A 23,517-nucleotide genomic window follows, 5' to 3' on the forward strand; every position below is an offset into this window, starting at 1 on the left:
CTTTGGAGATGGACTTGTAGCCTTGAGATTGCTCATGCTTCCTCACAATTTGGTTTCTCAAGTCCTCAGACAGTTCTTTGGTCTTCTTTCTTTTCTCCATGCTCAATGTGGTACACACAAGGACACAGGACCGAGTTTGAGTCAACTTTAATCCATGTCAACTGGCTGCAAGTGTAATTTAGTTATTGCCAACACCTGTTAGGTGCCACAGGTAAGTTACAGGTGCTGTTAATTACACAAATTAGAGAAGCATCACATGATTTTTCAAACAGTGCCAATACTTTTGTCCACCCTCTTTTTTATGTTTCGTGTGGAATTATATCCAATTTGACTTTAGGACAATTCTTTTTGTGTTTTTTCATTTAAGACAAATTAAATGAAGATAATAATACCAAAGAATTTGTGTTTGCAATCATTTTCAGGAAGAAACTTAGTATTATCTGACAGAATTGCAGGGGTGTCAATACTTTTGGCCACAACTGTATGCAAGTCATTAACCTGGAAAGGATGTACCTTAACATATTTCCTAGCAAAATCCGTTTTGGATTCTTTTTTGTATGTTTTTTGGTGCACCGGTAAAAATGGCATGAAACTCTGAAAACATGTTTAAAGCCGTGAACTAGGAGTCAGGAATGCTTCCAGGGGCGATCCCCATGATGTCGCTGTGTCATTTGAGTAGTGTTTCCATCATTTTCTCACGTTTTTAGGCCTTAAAAGGACCCCCGGGGGATCGCGGTAAAATTGCTCTGGTCTCCCATAGACTTACATTGAGCTCGCTGTTCTGTCCAAGTACCCAAGTATTCGAATTTGCTCGACCTGAGCAACGAGCATCAGATCATTTTAGTGCTCGCCCATTACTAATAGTAACCAATGGTTGTAGGTCTGTGTTTCATCAATTGGTGAAGGCTGCTGCCTCAATATATACAGAAAAACATAAACTATTGTTAAAGGGCAAAGAGTAGTGATGACGATGACACAAAGCTAGGAGGGATAGCTAATACTAGAGAAGAGAGGATTCAAAAAGATATAAACAGGAGCAGTGGGCAGCAACTAACAGAATGGTTTTTAACAGGGAAAAATGCAAAGTACTACATCTGGGCAATAAAAGTGAAAAAAGCATATACAGAATGGGAGGAATAGGGCTAAGCAACAGCACATGTGAAAAAGACTTGGGTATACTAATAGATCACAGACTGAATATGAGTCAACAGTGTGATGCAGCAGCAAAAAAGGCAAATGCAATTCTAGGATGTATTAACAGAAGCATACAGTCTAGATCACGTGAAGTCATTATTGCCCTCTACTCCTCTTTGGTCAGACCTCATCTGGTATACTGTGTCCAGTTTTGGGCGCCACATTGTAAAAAAGACATCAACAAACTGGAACAAGTTCAGAAAAGAGCGACCAGAATGGTGACAGGTCTGCAAACCCTGTCTTATGAGGAAAGGTTGCAGGATTTGGGAATGTTTAGCTTGCAGAAGAGAAGACTGAGAGGAGACTTAATAGCTGTCTACAAATATCTGAAGGGCTGTCACATTGCAGAAAGATCATCTTTATTCTCATTTGCACAAGGAAAGACAAGAAACAATGGGATGAAACTGAATGGGAGGAGACACAGATTAGATGTTAGAAAATACTTTTTGACAGTTAGAGTGATCAGTGAGTGGAACAGGCTGCCACGGGAGGTGGTGAGTTCTCTTTCAATAGAAGTCTTCAAACAGAGGCTGGACAGACATCTGTCTGGGATGATTTAGCGAATCCTGCTTTGAGCAGGGGGTTGGACCAGATGGCCCAGGAGGTCCCTTCCAACTCTACGATTCTATGATTCTATGATTTTAAGTGACGGTGTCACTCCTTGCAGTATGATGAAATAGCAGAGCAATACTTGTTTTCATACCCTAGGATAATGCATTAATAAAATAGGAGCTCAATATATTTGCGCGGCATACCGTATGCTCATCTTCTTTTACAGTAGATTTTCATTAATGTTAGGAATAAATTATTTCATTTTATATCATGAAAAAGTTCAAATAATATTTTATTCATAAAATTAAACTTTACAGCAAAGCTGATATTATATGGTCAGAAGTGCAATCATGATGCAGCGACATATTACAGTCACTGGATGTTTCCCAGCGTCTTTCCTTTTTCAAAATGAAAAATACTTGGTGAACCATTCTGGGCGCTTGGTCTCTTGATCTTTTGGGTCTGTCTTTGAGGACACACTGCAGGGGTTACGCCTTGAAAAAAGAAACAAACAAATAAAATGTCAATGTATACGTGAAATATCCAAAAATAAAAGTTAATTTAAGTACTGAAGGCAGATGTCTCACAGTTTAACTAATTTGACAAGGCAAACACAAATGAATTGGCCGTTTTCAATGCATTCATACATTTCCTAAAGGACCTACAGAAGAACGGGACTAATCAAAGTTCTAATGGAAAATGCTGCCAAATTTCTATTTCATGGAGTTCAGATACTTATTAAAGGAAATTTTTCACCCCTTTTCTCGAATATGAGCTGCCGGCACCGCTATCAGGGGCTTATCTACAGCATTCTATAAAGGGGGCTTTACACATAGCGATATCGCTAGCAATATCACTAAAGCATGTCACTAATCTTGTGACGCAGCAGCGATATTGCTAGCGATATCGCTATGTGTGATACTTACCTCCGACCGGCTCCCCCGCTGTCTGTCGCTGATCGCGCGAGATCGTGTACCTCCATCGGGCGCTTCCTGCTGGGCTTCCTGCTCGCGCCGACGAGCGACGCGTGGACGCAGGCGGGAGGACGTTAGGATCGCTGCGTCTGAAAGGTAAGTAACGACCGCTGCTGCGTCGCTACGTCGCTGTGAGATCTGCCTGTGTGGCAGCTCACTAGCGACCATTTAGCGATGCACCAGCGATCCTGACCGGGTCGTATCATGGTCGGGATCGCTGGTGCATCGCTAAACGTAAAGGGGCCTTTACCTGAAAGATAAGAAAAAAGAGTTAGATTATACTCACCAGGGGGCGGTCCGGTCTTGGTCCGATGGGTATTGTGGTCCGGCGCCTCCCATCTTCTAATGGTGACGTCCTCTTCTTTGCTGCCTGTCATGGCTCCTGCGCAGGCGCACTGCTCTGCCTTGTTGAGGGCAGAGCAGAATACTGCAATGCGCAGGCGCCTGCGCACTGCAGGACTCTGTTCTGTCCTCAACAGGGCAGAGCAGCGCGCCTGCGCAGGAGCCAGGACAGGAAGGAGAGAAGAGGACGGCATCGTCTGGACTGGACCGCGACACCCATTGGACCGAACCGCCCCCCCCCCGGTGAGTATAATCTAACTCTTTTTTCTTATCTTTCAGGTTACATCGGGAGCTTATCTACAGCATTACAGAATGCTGTAGATAAACCCCTGATGGCGGAATTTATTACCAGGTTTTTCCCACCTAATCTGAAAACAGTGTGATTTAGGGGTAGAGAACCAGATTCCAATAATGTGTCATTTCCTGGGCTGCTTGCTGTAGTTTTGATGAAATCACTGTTATATCAGTAATAGATTATCACTAGAGGACTTGTAAACCCGCTGCCAGGTAGTCCTCCATATTAGTGAGTTCAGTATAAGCATGCCCTTGCCATTGATTTGCAGATTTCTGCCTATGCACAGTGAACACAGTACAGAAAACTGCCAATCAGTGGTGGGACTGAGTTTTATAGAGCTCAGGGTTCAGAGAACTGCTAGATCTGCAGGAAATAAAACAGTTTGTAGTCAAAACTGCAGTATCCAGTAAAGTAAGTGATACATTCCTGGAAACAGAGTCTCTATCCCTACATCATGCTGCTCCCATATGGAGTAGTACCTGTGGAGAGATTCCCTTTAACCCCTTTCTGACATGTAACATACATGTACTATACATCATATGCCAGATGTAGATGTATGAAGCAGGCTCAGGAACTGAACCCGCACCACACCAGGCATATGCTGGCTGTCTTATACAGATGTCATCTGCCACCAACAGCAGAGATTGCAAGGGTGACGATGGGCTGAAATAGAGATAGCTCCTCCTCTGTCAAACTATTCATGTCACTATTGACAGTGATGTATAAACTGCTAGGAGCGGTGAGAACACTGATCCTTAAAACTACAGCAGAGGCTTGGCTGTGTATATCAGTCGGAATCCTGCAGCTGATCCAACAGTGCAAAAGCTGGTAAACAGCATTAAAGGGTTAAATGCTTAAAATTGTAATATACTTGTAAAAATCACTCTGTTCTTGGGAACTTTGATACCTTTAATAAAAATTGTACCTTTAGTGTTGTGTTTGCTGTCTCCGTTCTGCAGAAACTAAATATGTTAATTAGTGTGGTTGGTGCACCCTTGGTGTGGCCAAGAGGCTCGGTGCACCGTTCTGCCACTGGTTTTATATATTACACCTCCATCACTGGTGAGTGACAGCACTGACTTGCCTGGAGCCAGCACGGTCTGCAGAGAAAGCTCAGGCTAGCTGGCGGTGTCAATCACCAGTGAAGGATGTGGAGACATGCAAAACCAGTGGGCCAAATGGTCACACCAAGGGTTCACCGAGCACCGACCGTAATTAGTATATTTGTCTAAACTCTAGTTTCTTCAGTAAGGAAGACGCAATTAGAACCCTGAAAGTGCAATTTGTTTAGGAGCATTATTTTCTACAAGGTTTTTTGCTTAACTTATACTATCAATTTGGGCTGACACACGCCCTTTAAGGCAATCAAAAACATAGATTATAGGTTCACATCATTACCTGTTAGGACGTATGATATCTAGGAGCTGTGCTGGAGGTCTAAAAGGATAGCCAGGCTTGACCGTGTGGTCTAAACTAGGTGAATTCCGCATGGGATTCGTTGTATTTTTGGCGGTAACATTATTACTTAAGCTTTTTTCATAAGCTGCTAAATTAGGAACACTGATAACGCGGGTTGGGATCTCACCAATTTTCTTTTTCTGGAAAACAGAAAAATTTGACGAATACAGTACAATCACTTTTCCTGAACTTTTGATTTTTATGTTATTATTTCTGATTTTTATTCATAATGAAGCAATTGCCATTAGATTAGTACATACTGTGGCTCCCTACTTGCCTTTATGGCTATTAGCAGATTGCAGCACCCCATGAGAGTATGACATGTGTATTCTGATGTGAGGCAAAATGCCATTTTATTAATATAAAAACCCAATATATTTTAGGTCTTGTACATGTGGCTGTATAATTGTTGTTGTATGGAGCCATAATAGTGCTGGTAGATGGTACAGGAGCCCTCTACTGTACCCCACATGCCACTCTGGCTTAACATAAATCCAACAAAAAAATACTATGGGGTAAATTTACTAATTAAAATACACCATAATTCTGTATGTAATTGAACCTGAATTCTGATATAGATGTCATGTGCCACTTTTATTAAAGGGGTTTTTTTGCAATACACTAATCACTTTAAGAAAAATGGGGGTGCTGCTACATTTCCATGGGAGAAAATCTCCAAAAAGGCAGAATTGGACACAGTGTATCAGGCAGTTACCTTGACATCTAAGGGGTAAGGTTTCTCCTTGTGTCGAGTGACAAGTCAAGCCTATCATGCCGGAGTAAGGAGGTTTATAAGCCATGCAACTGTCCTCTGGGAAACTAAATATAATAATTGTCTCTTCAAAGAGGAAGAGGACTAGAACTCTAGTGCCACCTATTAGAAGCAGCGATCCTAAAAGTCAACATTTACTCTTTAATGAGCCTTGCCATATGACTTAAGATAAAAGACAAACCAGAATCTCAATTAGCTGACACGGTGTTTCGGGGTATTGCCCCCTCCTCAGTGCAAAGTATGAGTTCTGATTTGACTAGGTGATAGCCTTTGGACTGAGGTCTAAGGGGTAGCCTTCCTCCTTCTGCAGTTCCACTATTGGAAGCAGTGAACCTCAAAGTCAATATCAACTTTTTAACAAGCCTTGCAATTTGACGTAGGAGTTATCCTAAAAAAAATGAAACAATTATTAAATTGGCTACTTTCAAGTTTTGGTGGATTCATACCTTTAGTGTGGGTGTCAGGCTTCCTCCATTTGGGTTGCAGGAGAAAGAATGACTTCTATGCGTTTCTTGAGAAATTGGCATCATATCATCATTAAAGCTTTGAATTTCCTGGGAGATAATAAATGAAAAGAATCCTTTTAAGGCAAAAATAAATTTCCTTAAATTGAATCATCACTTGAACATTTATCACATTATGTTACCTGTAACCAATTGGACATCCTCTGTGTCTATGTGTCTAGAGGATTCTTTACTGTAAGAGCAGTGAGACTATGAATCTGTCTTCCACACTATGATGTGATGGCTAGAAATTCAATAATGGCTTGTATATACAGCTCTGGCAAAAAATTAAGAGACCACTTCCTAATGTTCAGTTTGTCTGATTTTTCTCTTTATAGGTAGATTTTTGAGTAAAATGTAAATTGTTTTTTTAGTCTATAAACTACTGACATGTCTCCAAATTTCCAAGCAATACATTTTGGGTTTTTTTTCTGAAAAGGAGAAATGGTCAAAATTAAAAAACCCAGTGCTTTCAGACCTCAAATGATGCAAAGAAAACAAGTTCATAATCATTTAGAAACAACAATACTAATGTTTTAACTCAGGAAGAGTTCAGAAATCAATATTTTGTGGAATAACCATGATTGTTAATCACAGCTTTCAAGCGTCTTGGCTGCTTTCCACCAGTCTTTCACCCTGCCCCTGGCGCAAAAATGTAAGCAGCTCTTCTTTGTTTGATGGCTTGTGACTATCCATCATCCTCTTGATTACATTCCAGAGGTTTTCAATGGGGTTCAGGTCTGGAGAATAAGCTGCCCATGATAGGGTTTTGATGTGGGGATCTCTTAATTTTTGCCAGAGCTGTATTATAAAATACTATAATTTTTTGAAGTTATGGGTACTAGAATTCTGCAGATAGGATATTGATCCAATAATTTATTCTACATTGAAATTTTTTTCCCAACATTTTTTTCCCAATTTTTTTACAATAATAGATTGGATTTGATGGATCAGGTTTCTTTCATTCAACCTTATCAATGCTGTAATTATGGATATCCCAGTAAATATCAATTATCATAACTAGAATCTTGTGTGCCATAATACAGAGTCTCCAACTATAACAGGTCTTTAGTAATATTGATCTTCTCATATGAGCCAAAAGGACCTTTTGGGCCCCTCTAAGTTTCAGGGCCTGGGGGTTCGAGTGCAACCTCTACACCCACTTTTGTTACATCCCTGACTAAGGTGTTAGACTATTAAATTGGATTGTGAACTATATATAGTTGTATTAGATTGTAAGATACTCTAATTATATAGAGACACAGTACACATCAATTTTCAGGTGGATACATCTGATCTAAGTTGAAATTTCATTTTCACATACATCTGATGACTACATTTATAAAGAAAATCATCAAAGGCCAAAGTAACTTGCAAAGTATTCTACAGCCTGATTCAGAAGGTATTGAAGGTACTGATTCCTAAGAGTAAAAGTGATCTTAACACAGAATATATATTCATGCTTTTATATATCAATATATCAAATAAGTACAGTGCTTTGCAAAAGTTTTAGGCAGGTGTGGAAAGAACGATGCAAGCTAAGCAAGCTTTCAAAAAATAGAAGTGTTAATAGTTTATTTTTAATACGAAGTGAATGAACAAAAGAAATCTAAATCCAATCAATATTTGATTGACCGTCCTTTACCTTCACAACAGCTTCAATGCATCAATTCTTTTAGGTACATTTGCACAAAGTTTCTAAAGGAACTCTGAAGGAGGTTGTTCCAAACATTTTGGAGAGCTAACCACATATCTTCTGTGGATGGCACTTGTACAAAGTCTTCTATTTATGTAATCCCGGTCAGACTGGATGATGCAGAGCTCAGGGCTCTGTGGAGACCACTTCCATGACTTTTTGTTATTCTTTATGCTGAATATAGTTCTTAATGACATTGACTTAATGACATACGTTCAGAATAATTTGGAAGTCAGACGCTTCCCTGATGGTATGGCACGATGAATAAGTATCTGTCTGTATTTCCCAGCAATGAGGACACCATTAATCTTGACCAAATCCCCAACTCTTTGCCTAAATGCAGCCACAAATTTGCAAGTAACCACCATCATGCAGTAGTGTTTCCTGCAGACATTCATTATAGCACCACTCTCTAGCCCTTTGGCAAAAAATTGTACATACTAGATATTTCATATTGTAACTCGTCAGTCCAACGCACCTACTGCCATTTTTCTATACTCCAGTTCCTATGTTTTCATGCATAGTTTAGTCACTTAGCCTTGTTTCCATGTTGAAGGTATGGCTTTTTTGACTGAAATTCTTCCATAAAGACCACCTCGTCATACTTCTCCGAACATTGGATGAGTGTAGCTGGGTAGCACTGATTCCTTCCAGATCTGAGCTTATGGCACTGCTGGATATCTTCTCATTTCAAAGGGAAGTAAACATAATGTGTCTTTCATCTACTGCACAAAGTTTTCTTTGCCTATCACAGCATCTACCATCCTCAACGTTGCCTATCTCTAGATGCTTCTTCAAAAGAGCATGAACAGCACATCTTTAAATCCCAGCCTCCTTTGAAATCTTTGACTTGGGTCTTGTTACTGGGCTTAGTCTTACCACAGAGTATGAGCTGTGAAATTAAATTGTATTCATTGATTGCAACTAGTTTAGGCAGGGATTCTTCCACGAAGACCACTTCTGTCCAGACTTCTCCTGTCAGGAACACCGCACTGAACTTGCTCACTGAGCCAGTGCGCGTGTCCTGAGTAAAGCGAACTGTGCTCAACGATACGTGTGGAGCGGGCAGCAGACGAGTAGATGCGAACTTCAGAGCCGCAGGACCTGAAGCACGTGACTGCTAGGGGCGTGGCCTAAACTCCAGCGAGCTAGGAGAAGCAAGAGAACTCCTAGCAGGGTAACTGCGAGACAAAGTTACCAAGGGGCATAGACAGAGAGAATAGTCAGGACGTAGCCAATGAGTCACACACAGAGATAGCTGCAAGGTACCAGAGGGGCGAGCAGAGAGAAGTCAGGTCACAGGCAATGAGTCATACACAGATAGCTGCAAGGTACAAGAGGGGCGAGCAGAGAGTAGTCAGGTCACAGGCAATGAGTCATACACAGAGATAATAACGCAGTACAGAATCAACAGGCAAACTCACAACGGGAAACAGAACCGGGTCAGAACCATATAAGCAAGCTATAACAACAAACAGGCGCAGGCACACAGGGGTCAGCACACTAGGCCCAAGGCAAAAGTTTAACTGGCAGGGATTGAAGCTTCCCAGGGGTTTAAGAAGCGCTCCCAGAACCAGAAAGAGGCCACCATCATTAACCCCATGTGTGCAGGTCAAAACCTGCACTGAGCTCCAGACATTAACCCCTGACGTGCAGCTCAAAAACCTGCACTGGGATCATGACATCTCCAAGCAGTATATACAGTAGGTATATATAGGTCCCACTGGTGGCTATCAGATCTGAGCTGAGGGTACTGCTGGACATCTTCCAAATTTGAATGGAACTAAGTATGATGTGTCTTTCATCAGATGCACTTAGTTTCCTTGGCCTACCACTGAATGTACCTTTTGTCTTGATGCTGTGCTCAGTCTGACCATGGTGATATGAAACTGTCTTCTACAACGTCACCCTTGGAGCAGAGTTTGACTGTTCCTCACACAGTTTTAAACCTTTTACACAGCTTTTTCAGTTAATGACTGTGCTTTGACCTATTTATGAAAATGAGGATCATTATCAACTGCATGGTATAATTGGTTACTCATACATCTCACTATGATCCTAAAAAAATGACTTTTTGGAAGTGTACCTAGAAAAACTGATTCTTTCATGCTCTTCTGAAGGCAAAGGGTAGTCATACTAAATAATGATGCGATTTAGATTTTTTTTTTGCTCATTCACTTTGCATTTTGTTGATTGATAAACAAACTATCAACGCTTCTATTTTTTTAAAGCATTATTGATTTTCAACTTTTGTTTTCATACCTGGCTAAAACTTTTGCACAGTACTGTAATTAATTATAGAATTTATAAAAAAAAGTCACAAACGCACATATAATTAGAGCAGCATGTTGGTTCAATGGTTAGCACGGTTTGCTTATTATATACTGAGCTCTTAGGGGAGACAACCCAATAGAGTTTACATGTTTTCTTTCTGTTTCCTCCATGTACTCTGCTTTCCTCTTACATTTCAAACACATATCTAAAAGTTCAGTGCTTGTGTATGGTCATAAGAAAATGAGATTGTAAGCTCTGCCAAGGACCGGAAATTTATACACCAATAAGTCTCACCTTCATTAGGCCAAATCCAGACGTCCGAGAAACATAGTCCAGAGTGGACTGGATAAAGTCTGGACCAGTCGTGGGTTTTTAACCCGAAACTCAGTCTCATATATCCTTTGTGAGGGAGACTTTTGAGTTCTGGTCAGGAGACCCTTGATTCATCTGGACTTCATGCTCCATACTTGGACCATGACTCACAAATGTCTGAATTTCAGTCTAGCTTTATAAAATGTATTGATTAGGATTTATTTTAAACTCTTTCAGTGAGTTCTAACTGCATGATAATCCGCAATGTTAAATGTTCTGAAAACTTAGAATTAAAGTCTTCTTACCAGTAAATGTTTAATGATCTGATCTTTATCAGTCAGTTTATCCTGCAAGCAGTTTATGAGATGTAAATCCTCTGGACGAGGCAGTTTATTTCCCTTTTCTTCTACATCTCTGAGCCTGTATGTTAGAAAAATGCAATCAACTCATAATCAGAGTCACAGTTTCCATCTACTGTAACTACAAACCCATTAAACTTTATGGATATACACCATGAAAGAATTAGGACACATCTACTAAGAGAACCAGTTTTAATAATGGTTTTCTGATCATTTCTCACGGATGCTATTGCTTATCTTTTTCCAACCTAGGCAAATTTAATTTTTGCTCTTTTCGCTCTCTGGGAAAAAATCAAACGTGCAGTGAAACGGTGAACGAAATGCAATTCTGCCAATGCTTTTCTGACATTTTCCATGCTTCATTGTGAGATAAAATTGACCCGGTGGCATGATTGTTTAGGCCAGTACAAGTACGGTGATACCAAAGTTGTGAAGTTTTTTTTTAGTGTTTAAAAAAAAATGGAAATTTGTAAATTTAAAAAAAATGTGCTGTATTGACATTTTCTGAGACATAACTTTTTTTATTTTTCAATAGTCACAAATTTCCAGCCCCCAATACACCAGATGGTCAGGGCCCCATTGCACATAATGTCATGCAGGTTTTGATACTTGTACCAGACATGTGCTAAGGCTTTTGAGGGCATCTTTGTATCATCTGTTTGAGACCAGAGAACAAGCTCAAAAGGAGGTAAGGGGGATACAAAATTTTTTAGAGTATGCGCATACAGGACGTGGGGCAAACTCTGTTTTTTTTTATTTTGATGTGCAAAGGCTGTGAGTCAAGTGCACATTTCTTCCTTTGGATGAAATCCACGGCAAAATTAACACACGCCCCCTCTCAGTAAAGTTGCTACATACACTCCATATTATATACAGTTGAGCTCAAAAGTTTACATACCCCGGCAGAATTTTTGCTTTCTTGGCCTTTTTTTCCAGAAAATATGACTGATAACACCAAAACTTTTTCTCCACTCATGGTTAGTGGATGGTTGAAGCCATTCATTGTCAAACTACTGTGTTTTCTCTTTTTAAATACTAATGAGAACCCAAAACATCCAAGTGACCCTGATCAAAAGTTCATATACCCTGGTGATTTTGGCCTGATAACACACACAGAGGTTGAAACAAATGGGTTTGAATGGCTACTAAAGGTAACATCCTCACCTGTGACCTGTTTGCTTGTAATCAGTGTGTATGCATAAAAGCTGAGTGAGTTTCTGGGATCCAGACAGACTCTTGTATCTTTCATCCAGCCACTGACGTTTCTGGATTGTGAGTCATGGGGAAAGCAAAAGAATTGTCAATGGATCTACGGGAAAAGGTAGTTGAACTATAAAAAACAGGAAAGGGATACAAAAAGATATCCAAGAAATTGATAATGCCAGTCAACCTGTGATATGGAAAATCAGGGGCTCTGTAAAAACAAAACCATGGTCAAGTACACCAACAAAATTTTGTCCACAACTGCCAGGAAAATTGTTCAGGATGCAAAGAAAAACCAGCAAATATCATCAGTTGAAATACTGGACTCTATGAAAGCTAGAGGTGTGGCTGTTTCAAAATCCACAATAAGGAGGCACTTGAAAAAAAATGGGCTGCATGGTTGAGTCACCAGAAGAAAGCCATTACTGTGCAAATACCACAAAGTATCTTGTCTACAATATGCAAAACAGACAGAGACAAGCCTCAAAACTTATGGAACAAGGTAATTTGAAATGAGACCAAAATTGAACGGAGGTGGATCGTTAATATTTTGGGGATGTGTGTGCTACAAAGGCACAGGAAACTTGGTCAAAGTTAAAGGAAAGATGAATGCAGCATGTTATGCAGCATGTTATCAGCAAATACTGGAGGCAAATTTGCAATCATCAGCCCAGAAGCTGCGCATGGGACGTACTCGGACAATCAAACATGACAACGATCCAAAACACAAGGCCAAGTCAACCTGTCATTGGCTACAGCAGAACAAAGTTAAGGTTCTAAAGTGGCCATCTCAGTCTCCTGACCTCAATATCATTGAGCCACTCTGGGGAGACCTCAAGCACGCAGTTCTTGCTAAACAGCCCAGGAATATACAGGAACTGGAGGCTTTTTGCCAAAATAAGTGGGCAACTTTACCATCTGAGAAAATAAAGAACCTCATCCACAACTACCACAAAAGAATTCAAGCTGTCATTAATGTTAGAGGGGGCAATACACGGTATTAAGAAATGGTGTATGTAAACTTTTGATCAGGGTTATTTGGATGATTTGGGTTGTCATTATGATTTAAAAAGAGAAAACAAAGTAGTTTGATAATAAATGGCTTCACCCAACCACTAACCATGAGTGGAGAAAAAGTGCTAGGGGAAGTAAGAAAAAAATTCTGGCCACTGCGATGGACCATTGCCACTCAATTTTGTTTCACTGCTCTTTGGCCATTGAGCAGCTCAGGCGGGCACGGCTATGGGGCGCACCGTCTGGCTGTACTCTAAGGGCAGGAGGAAAAAATGGTAACTAAAACCTTATGAATGTTGACCAACTCACTCAGCTTCTAACGCAACAACCTTCCCCTGAAGAAAAGACTGGGCATTGCTGAACTTGGACACCATGGCTTCGATCTCCTTTTGGTGACTTTGCCTCAGAATCTCCAGTTCCATTTTTTGCTGCAGTTTAATTTCTTCCTGATGTCTTTTCAAATAAAAAATATTCACAAGAAAAAAATATAAAATTATTCATATATCTTACATTGTTAATGCCATTTCCTCAATAAACTTTGACATAAACTGATGGAGAATGAACCCTTTATTGAACAGTAAAGTAGACCTGTTGTCACACTGTGCTGTCTAATATGGGGCAGATCTTGTTAAGTATTAGCCTAAAAGGCATAAAAAATATTGTGCTGCATGGCTAATAGCAGCTATCAGAGAATATAGGAAGCGTGTGTTGTCATGGAAACATGAAGCTTAATTGATGCCTGTCATCAATACATGCAGGTACAAATCAACCTGTCAATCACTGCTGACCGGACAGGAAGAGAATGATGGAGAATTTGCATCAAGACTAGGGATGAGCGAGTATACCCGTTAGGATTCGGTACTCGGCGAGTAATGCGGTACTCGTGGTACTCAAATCCTGGTGAGTATTTCACTACTCGCCTCGCAATATTCGGCACAGTCCCCGCACAGCCCAGCACAGTCCCCGCACAGTCCCGCACAGGCCAGCACAGTCCCCGCACAGCCCAGCACAGTCCCCGCACAGTCCCGCACAGGCCAGCACAGTCCCCGCACAGCCCAGCACAGTCCCTGCACAGTCCCGCACAGGCCAGCACAGTCCCCACAGAGCCCGGCACAGTCCCCGCCGTAGCGTGGGGGGGGCGGTCCGCCCCAGGCGGCACATGTGTGGGGGCGGCGCGGCAGCAGCAGCAATTCCTCTCTGTGGGGGAAGCGCGGAGGCAGTGAGGCACAGTGCAATGCAGCGGCGGGCAGGGAGCGATCACAGCAGCTCTGCTGCCTGCAAGCGGGAATAGCAGGAGCAGAGCTGCAAGGACCCGTCCTGCTTCCTGCCCGGACGCTGCACTTCCTGTTTGACACAGAGGAGCGCCGCTGAATGACGTCATCATTCAGCGGCCGCTGCTGTGTGAGCGAGGAAGTGCAGGCGATGCTGCGGACAGGTGAGAGGAGAGAGGTGGTGTCTGTGTGTATGTATGTCTGTGTGTGTCTGTATATGTATGTGTGCATGTCTGTCTGTGTATATGTGTGTATGTGTGTGTGTATGTATGTCTGTGTGTGTGTCTGTGTGTATGTATGCCATAATGCCTGGGGTGATGGGAGAAGGCCATGAGGGGGTAGTGGGAGAAGGCCATGATGGGGGTGATGCAGAGAAGGCAATGATGGGAGTGATGGAGCATGCAATGATGGGGGTGATGGGGTGATGGAGCAGGCAATGATGGGAGTGATGGGGAGAAGGCAGTGATGGGGTGATGGAGAAGGCAATGATGGGGAGAAGACAATGATGGAGTGATGGAGCAAGCAATGATGGGAGTGATGGGGAGAAGGCAGTGATGGGGTGAAGGAGAAGGCAATGATGGGAGTGATCGGGTGATGGAGCAGACAATGATGGGAGTGATGGGGTGATGGAGCAGGTAATGATGGGGTGATGGGGTGATGGAGCAGACAATGATGGGAGTGATGGGGTGATGGAGCAGGCAATGATGGGAGTGATGGGGAGAAGGCAGTGATGGGGTGATGACAATGATGGGGTGATGGAGCAAGCAATGATGGGAGTGATGGGGAGAAGGCAGTGACGGGGTGAAGGAGAAGGCAATGATGGGAGTGATGGAGCAGGCAATGATGGGGGTGATGGAGCAGACAATGATGGGAGTGATGAGGTGATGGAGCAGGCAATGATGGGAGTGATGGGGAGAAGGCAGTGATGGGGTGATGGAGAAGGCAATGATGGGAGTGATGGGGAGAAGACAATGATGGGGTGATGGAGCAGGCAATGATGGGAGTGATGGGGAGAAGACAATGATGGGGTGAAGGAGCAGGCAATGATGGGAGTTATGGGGAGAAGGCAGTGATGGGGTGATGGAGAAGGCAATGATGGGAGTGATGGGGAGAAGACAATGATGGGGTGATGGAGCAGGCAATGATGGGAGTGATGGGGTGATGGAGCAGGCAATGATGGGAGTGATGGGGAGAAGGCAGTGATGGGGTGATGAAGAAGGCAATGATGGGAGTCATGGGGAGAAGACAATGATGGGGTGATGGGGAGAAGGCAGTGATGGGGTGAAGGAGAAGGCAATGATGGGGAGAAGGCAAGGGTGGAGGTGATGGGGAGAAGGCAATGATGGGGGTGATGGAGAGGGCAATGATGGGGTGGTGGGGGAGAATGCAATGATGGTGGTGGTGGAAAGGGCAATAAATGGGGGTGGTGGAATGGGCAATGATGGGAGTGGTGGGGGAGAAAGCAAAGATGGAGGTGGTGAAGAGGGCAATGATGGGATGCGAGGGGAGGAGGACAATGAGGGGTGTGGTGGATTGGGAAGGGAGGAAGGGGGACTTATAATGGCCTTAGGAACAGGGGGAGGTGGAGGAAGACATTATCATTTATTATGTCTAACACAGTCCCTTAGTATATAGTGTACTCACTAATTCTGTATAACACCATCCTTAGTTACATAGTTTCCTCTTTTATTATGTATAACACCATCCCTTATTACGTACCATCCTCTCTAGTTATATATGATGCCGTCCCTTATTATATAGCTTCCTCTGCTGTTATGTATAGTGCTGTCTCTTACATAGTGTATTCTTGTTAATTTTGTTATTTACAGTGCCCTCTTTTATTACATAGTCCCCTCTCTTTTTAGATATAAAATGACTGCTGATCGAGGAGCCGGTGACCAAACTACCAGTCCATCAGCTCCTCCATTAGAAAGGAAGCTTTCCCATGCTTCATCAGCCATCATTGCATTATACAGCTTAACAAGACAGGACGGTATGTAATAAAAAACAGGGCTCTATATAATCCAATATGTAAGGTCTGTCACATTATTAAAAATTATTATTAAAAAAGCCATTAGGTCTTCATCCAGCATCATCAAGCTAATACATACATATATATAGAGAACTGCAAGAAGATGAAAGTCTGGAAATAATAACAGCAGAGTTAGTAGCAGACTAAAAATTAGATCTTTGAGTGTAGTGTGGGCTCTTCGGATGCTTCCGGATTATCAACGACCAAAGGGGCGGCAAATTTTTCGACCGCCCCGGGCGCCACAAACAGTTGCTACGCCACTGGTCCCCGCACAATACCTGCAAAGCTCAGCACAGTCCCACACAGTACCTGCACAGCCTGCACAGTCCCCGCACAGCCCAGCATAGTCCCGCACAGTCCCCGCACAGTCCCGCAGAGTACCTGCACAGCTCGCACAGGCCAGCACAGTCTTCGCACAGTCGCCACCCAATACTCGCATTTTCCATAGACTTACATTGGACTCGCTACTCGTTACGAGTATTAGGAGGTACTCGTAACGAGTACAGCGAGTCCTAATACTACACTACTCGCTCATCCCTACTCAAGACTCATGTTCCCATGACAACACACCCTGCCCTATGTCCTAAAATCAAATTTTCCCAAAGAAGAATTGGACCTATATCGCTATAAACATCTAAGCCCACGTGACAATTAACATGACAATTAGGATGTGAAAAACTGGTGTGGGTGGTGAAGCGAATGGTGATATGACATGGTTAATCTGCATACAGGAGTGGAAGTTATTGTGAATTTGGGTCAGAAAAAAAATACAATTTGAAAACTGGGGGACAATAGAATTGTACATGGAGTAGTGGCAGGCCAAAATCTCCTGAAATCACCCATTTTGCTGCTGCAGAGTGTCCTTTATTTAGTTGATTCCTCTGCAAAAGTGTTACAAATCCACCATAGCTCCTGCTCCTGGATGTGTCGACTCACTCTGTGCTGTCTCCGCTCCTTATTTCAGCGTTAGGCCATGTCTAAACATCAGTATCTGTAAGCCTAAACCAGGACAGGGTGAAAAATACAGAAGTGGTGACGTGCTTCTATTTGACTTTTCCTCTGATTGTTCCTCTCCTGGTTTTGGCTACAAATACTGAGGTAAAAAACATGACCAAATACTCAATAGGTGAACGTGGCCTTAGAGATAGAAGCAACATGGAAGTGAAGGTCTACACCTTGTGCAGAGAGAAGAAATCAGGTGTACCACTAATAGCAATAGACCACATGGTTGTTATGAGGCACAGACGTCTGGGGGGGACTGATGCTGCACCACTCTTCACCACCGCTCACACGCACATGGAGTCACAATTTCAATACTATCGGCATCTTCTGGGTGCAGATATACTTGAATGCAGTAATGAAACAAATAGCCATTAGCTCCCTGCTCCACCATAGAGCCTGGGCATCTGAATCTCAGCACAGCAAGCAAAATATGGATGTGGCACCCCCTGAGGGTCCAGTCGCCACAGAGGTACTGCATCTCACCCAGAGGTGTGGTACCCCATTCTCAGGTAAGGAGGGAGCACCACCCAGGACTCTAACACCTGCACCCAATACATACTACAGAAGCAGGGCGCCCTGGCCGTACCCTTCGGGAGGATGGTCTCATCTCTGGCTGGGTAGTAAAGGGTGTTGGGAGGTGGGTGGAGCTGGTAGGAAGAGAGCGGGAGAAGACAGTGCAGTCTGTCAGGAGGAAGGAAAGTGGAGAGACGTGTGTGAAGCAGCTCCCTGTCAGGAGGAGCTGCAGAAGGAGGGAAAGAGACAGAAGGAAGCTCCCAGAGAGCAGAAAGGGTCTTAGGGGCATGGGACATGTGAGAGCCACCCGTGGGGCCGATCCAGAATTGGAGAGACCAGTCTGCACGGGGGTACCGGCCCCCTAGCCCAGTGGAGAAATCATCAGACTCAACTAGTAAGCCGGAGGCAGAGGCATCTGTAGGTGTTTCAGCCACGAGCCACAGTTATCTTTTCCGGAAAGGCAGCCATAAGGGAGCAAGGGGACGCAGAGAGGACGTCACCCGACAAGGTCTGTGGCTGCTGGCCTGGGACACTGAGGTGTTGGGCAGGAGAGATGGACAGCCAACACAGTGAGACGGCCAGGAGAGGCATATAATGAAGGGAGTCCTGGGAAGGTGAATCCTGATCTACCTGGGAGTTTGCTGGGCCCCTCACCTGGAGGACGCAGCGCCAAGCGGGCATCCGTGCACCAGAACAGTGAGTAAAGCTTTGGAACTGCACCTCACTTGTGTCCTCTGATCATTCCTGCGTCATCCACCAACTCTGCTACAACTATCATCATTACCTTTAACATCTACATACCAACTGCCCTGGGACAAAGCTCTGCCTGTGGAGAGCTGTACCAACTCAGCTGCATTACCATCTGTCCCAGAGGCTCTGCTCTGCAGCACTGGTCACTTCTGACCAGAAACCACAGGTGGCGTCACAAACACTTCATTACAAATTTTATAAACTTTATTCCCTTGTAAATATCCCCTTTTATTGGACGCCCAGGGCCACGGACCGGGTCACCGCTGCCGTGACACATCCCCTTTGAATGCCGGCCCGGTACTGAGTATTCCCACTGCCCTGGTGGACGCACCATGGCTATTAGATTATGCCTGCTGCGTGGAGCCTCAGTCCAGAGACCAAAGCAATGCATAGGGGAATGGGGCTATGTAAAGAGGCTTCCTTTTTTATTTTATAAATTAGTACATGTAGGAGGGCTGGGGGTCATCAATCTGTAGGTGGGGAACCTGTGGGTTAGGAGGGATTGTGGGGTGCATAATACAATGTGTGGGGGGGTTGTGGACCTATCATACTGTGAAGGTCATAATACTGTCTGTGTATGGGGAGGACTGTGGCGACTATGACACTGTGGCAGGACTCATACTGCAAGGGGGAGTTGTGGGTCAAATAAAATGGGGCAAGGGTCATTGTGAGGTCCTCATAATGTGTGTGAAGGAACTTTGGTGACTTGTAGGGGACACTGGGGAATCATACTGGTTACTGTTTTGGGGGCACTGTGGTGGCATTATAATGTGTGCAATGACCCTGTCTACTCCAACGAATATTTTTTTTTTGTGGGGGAGAGTGGGCAATGAGTGGGATGCTCAATTAGAACTTTTGTAATGGGGCCCTGTGAATTCTTTGTATCAAGGTGAGCAGAAAAAAACGATAGTTGAGGAGTAAAGCACATATAGAGGAAAATAAATTATTATAAGTACTAGCTGAAGAGCCCGGCGTTGCCTGGGCATAGTAACCAACTGTGATTAGTTATAACAAATTATAATGATTATATTGCACATAAAAACATTTCACATCATATATTCAACACTAAAAATTTGCAACACAAATTAATTAAATGATTACCAAAGTATTGATAGTATTTTATTTTCAACTCATTCAAGATTTTTGGTTTTTCCTTTCGGTGCAAAGATGAACAGATTTTTGGCAGTTCCAACTCTTGAACAGACCACGTAAAGTTGACCATGAGAAAAGCATGGAGATTGCAAATCGATCCCTACTACTTTCAAGGACTGTCCCTGAGCATTGTTAATGGACATTGCAAATAGCAGTTGAACTGGAAACTGGAGGCGTTTAAAATCAAAAAACAAATCAGATGGAATGAGTGGATTTCATGGAATGAATATGTCCTCTCCTTTGGCACATCCTGTTTCTGAGCTGTGTATCCAACCCTATCCTGTGTGATAATGCCTGCTGAGCTGTGTACCTAATCCTCTCCTGTGTGATACTTTCTGCTGAGCTGTGTATCTAATCCTATCCTGTGTGTTACTGACTGCTCAGCTGTATATCTAATCCTATCCTGTGTGATACCATCTGCTGAGCCATGTATCTAACCCTATCCTGTGTGATACTGACTGCTGAGCCATGTATCTAATCCTATCATGTGTGTTACTGATTCCTGAGCCATGTATCTAATCCTATCCTGTGTGATACTGACTGCAGAGCCGTGTATCTAATTCTATTCTGTATGATACTGTCTGCTGAGCCATGTATCTAATACTAATCTGTGTGATACTGTGTGCTGAGCTGTGTATATAATCCTATCCTGTGTGATACTGACTGCTCAGCTGTGTATCTAATCCTATCCTGTGTGATACGGACTGCTGAGCCATGTGTCTAATTCTCTCCTGTGTGATACTGACTGCTGAGCTGTGTATCTAATCCTATCCTGTGTGATACTGACTGCTGAGCCGTGTATCTAATCCTATCCTGTGTGATACTGACTGCTGAGCCGTGTATCTAATCCTATCCCGTGTGATACCGTCTGCTGAGCCATGTATCCAACCCTATCCTGTGTGATACTGACTGCTGAGCCGTGTATCTAATCCTATCCTGTGTGTTACTGACTGCTCAGCCGTGTAACTAATCCTATCCTGTGTGATACTGACTGCTGAGCCGTGTATCTAATCCTATCCTGTGTGATACTGACTGCTGAGCTGTGTATCTAGTCCTATCCTGTGTGATACTGACTGCTGAGCTGTGTATCTAATCCTATCCTGTGTGATACTGACTGCTGAGCCATGTATCTAATCCTATCCTGTGTGATACTGGGCTCCCCTGCAGTCTGTGTCAGAGGGTGGTCTGTGTTGGCACGGTAATAAATTGTGTTATTTCCAGCTTTTGTCACATGCCCCATCCAGTGTGACACGGCCAGCAGGCCGGGGCACGTGACATTATCACCAACCCATACATTTTTTTTCTGGTGAGCCTCGGGCCATGTTCAGACCTGTGAGCTGCTGGGCCTCGCTGAGGTGAATGAGGAGCTGCATGGTGTGTAAGCAGTTCCAGCAGCAGTAATCAGGGTCTGGGGCCTTCCCTCTGACTCAACCAGAAAACGAAATTGCGGCTGGCAATGGAGCCCCCTAGAGTCGCTGCTGGGGAGTGGGACTTGCTCATATAGGCAGACGCACCCAGACGGGTGGGTGGAGTTGGTGTCCCCATGGTGCTGTATGGGGTTCCCCGAGGTGAAGGGGTACGTCCCGGTAGTGAGCAGACTGGTGATATGGTCCGCGGGGCTCACGCCAAATCTTCCATACCACCGAAGAAGCCGCCCCCCTCCTGGTCGTGTGGAGGAAGGCAACCAGGGAGTGTATTTTTCCTCCATATCCCAGGCCCCTCCCTCTCCGGTGTGAGCAGCAGGTGTGCTGCGGGGGTGTAGGGGCAAGTCTCTACCCTTGCCATTAGCCAACCCTGGAGGCGCAGACCTCGTGGTGGAAAGGGTTGGGGGGTGGTGTACCCCTTGGTGGAGTGCGGGGGTGTGAGTGTGGTGACACAGGGGGACGCCTCTGTTGTCAATCCCAGAGAGAGTTCACGGAATATTGACAAACGAATGTGTGGCAATAAACGTTCAGGTCCGGACCTGTGTGTGAACGAGCATGTATGGGTGGCCACCAAAAAACATCCTGTGGAAGTGTGCTGTGGAGTCTTACCAGCTCATATCAAGCATACACATATATAACTCATTCCCCAGGTTGGCGCTTTGGACATGTGTGGTGCCTCCAGAACTTATATTGCCAATACCAGCGGTGCGTTTGTCATTAACCTGAAGAGTCAGGTAGTGGTTGGGGTGAACTCTGGATCTGGGCGTCCCCGCTGTAGGTGGTTCCCTGATGAGGAGTGGTCTTGAGGGTCCAGAGGCCCCTCATTAAGGGGAGGGTACTGTCATGATCCAGGGTGAATCTGACAGATTAAATGCACAAGTAACTTTTTTTTTCCTGTGAGCTGTTTTGCTCAGGGTTGGTTTTGTCCCCGATGGCCAGTATGGTCATTGCACTTGTGCTTATAGACAGTTTTGCCCCGGTGGCCAGTATAGTCATTGCACTGGTGTTTTTAGAGATAGTTTGCCCCCCGGTGGTGGTTAGAGTAAGTGCACGGGAATCACTAACAGGTGTGTTTGCTCTATAAGGGTGTATCAGTAGTGCTCACTCACGTTGGTGATATTATTATTGTTGGGCTTTCCAACCATCCTGGGTGAAGGAAGAAGCTGGATGGGGAGCTGGAGGAGAGTCCAGAGCGGCTCATTCAGAGTCCTGGAGTGGCAGCCATGGTGTCAGCGAGGAGTTCGTGTAAATCATGGTGGAGTGGCAGCAATGTTTTCAGTGAAGAATTCCTGCAAAGCTTGGTGGAGTGGCAGCTATGGTGTAGAGTTGCACTCAGTTTGCTGACTCTGTTACTGAGAGCTGCACTCAGTTTGCTGGACTCGGTTGCTGGACAGCTGCACTCAGGTGCTGGACTCTGTTGCTCCAAGGTGGCACTCAGTGCTGGACGCTGTTGCTGTAAAGCTGCACCCAGGTGTTGGACACGGTGGAGGAAGATGCACTCAGGTGTTGGTCTCTGTTGCCAGGAGCAAGTGCATCAGAGCAAAGCTAAGTGTTTCCTTGTTTGTCACTTTTCCTCATATTGCTGTTAGTGCAGCGGTGGGGCCAGTGCCTGCACCACCCAGCCCCCTAGCAAGGGATAGGTGTAGGGTGTGCCAGGGCTACAGGTTCCTGAGCGGCGCCCGGGGCAGAACCGGCATAGGGAACGTTAGGAGCGTTAGGGACACTGACTCAGGGGAGTATAAGAGGTCTCCACGTTCCCCGTTCCCTATTGCAGGGCCCTCAGTTGTAAATGTTTCCCTATCCCCCTTTGTCTTGTTGTATAAGTTACCGGCCTGCGGGCCGCGTCACACTGGGCAATTACACGTGCCGCATCCTGTTGTTTCAGTTACTGGCCTGCGGGCCGTGTCACACAGGACGGGGCACGTGACAGCTTTACAGAAGGACGATAACACCATAAAAATGATAATAATAGGCAAAATTGTTTGGTGAATTGGAACATGTGGGGTTAAAATTTCGCCTCACAACATAGCCTAGGACGCTCTTGGGGTCCAGACGTGTGACTGTGCAAAATTTTGTGGCTGTAGCTGCGATGGTGCAGATGCCAATCCCGGACATACACACATACATACATACATACAAACATACACACCCACACACATTGATCTTTATATATTAGATTAGAGCTGTGCAGGTACATGAACTAATGAAGACAGCAGCAATCCTAAATATACACAGACATCACATCCAGCCTATATTACTGGAAGAGACAATCCCACAAGAAGAACATTTGAAACTTTGATCAGGCAGCAAATTGAGAATGCAAATAAATGAAAGAATTAAAATTGAAGACTGCAATTTTATTAAAGGTGTTGTACTAAGTTTGGAAGATAGATCCTATCAACTGGATAGGGAATAACTTTTAGAT

General features: G+C 44.2%; 1 protein-coding gene across 3 annotated transcripts in view; it reads right to left on the minus strand.

Annotated features, from left to right (window-relative positions):
* Positions 1 to 2,019: 2,019 nt before the first annotated feature.
* FAM184B (family with sequence similarity 184 member B) overlaps positions 2,020 to 23,517 on the minus strand; it is a 130,525-nt gene continuing 109,027 nt past the window's right edge. For 2 of the 3 annotated variants that reach the window (XM_073574653.1, XM_073574652.1), the window contains exons 10-14: positions 13,258 to 13,401; positions 10,678 to 10,792; positions 6,034 to 6,141; positions 4,756 to 4,955; positions 2,020 to 2,240 (exon numbers count right to left, since the gene is read on the minus strand). In XM_073574653.1, coding sequence (XP_073430754.1) covers positions 2,150 to 2,240; positions 4,756 to 4,955; positions 6,034 to 6,141; positions 10,678 to 10,792; positions 13,258 to 13,401 — 658 coding nt within the window. In that variant the 3' untranslated portion in view covers positions 2,020 to 2,149. The remainder of the gene's footprint in view (positions 2,241 to 4,755; positions 4,956 to 6,033; positions 6,142 to 10,677; positions 10,793 to 13,257; positions 13,402 to 23,517) is intronic. The other variant, XM_073574654.1, reaches the window with a different exon arrangement.

This window comes from Dendrobates tinctorius, unplaced genomic scaffold (assembly GCF_039654945.1).
Source record: "Dendrobates tinctorius isolate UK_male_01 unplaced genomic scaffold, ASM3965494v1 ptg000039l, whole genome shotgun sequence".
In the NCBI taxonomy this organism is placed as follows: domain Eukaryota; kingdom Metazoa; phylum Chordata; class Amphibia; order Anura; family Dendrobatidae; genus Dendrobates; species Dendrobates tinctorius.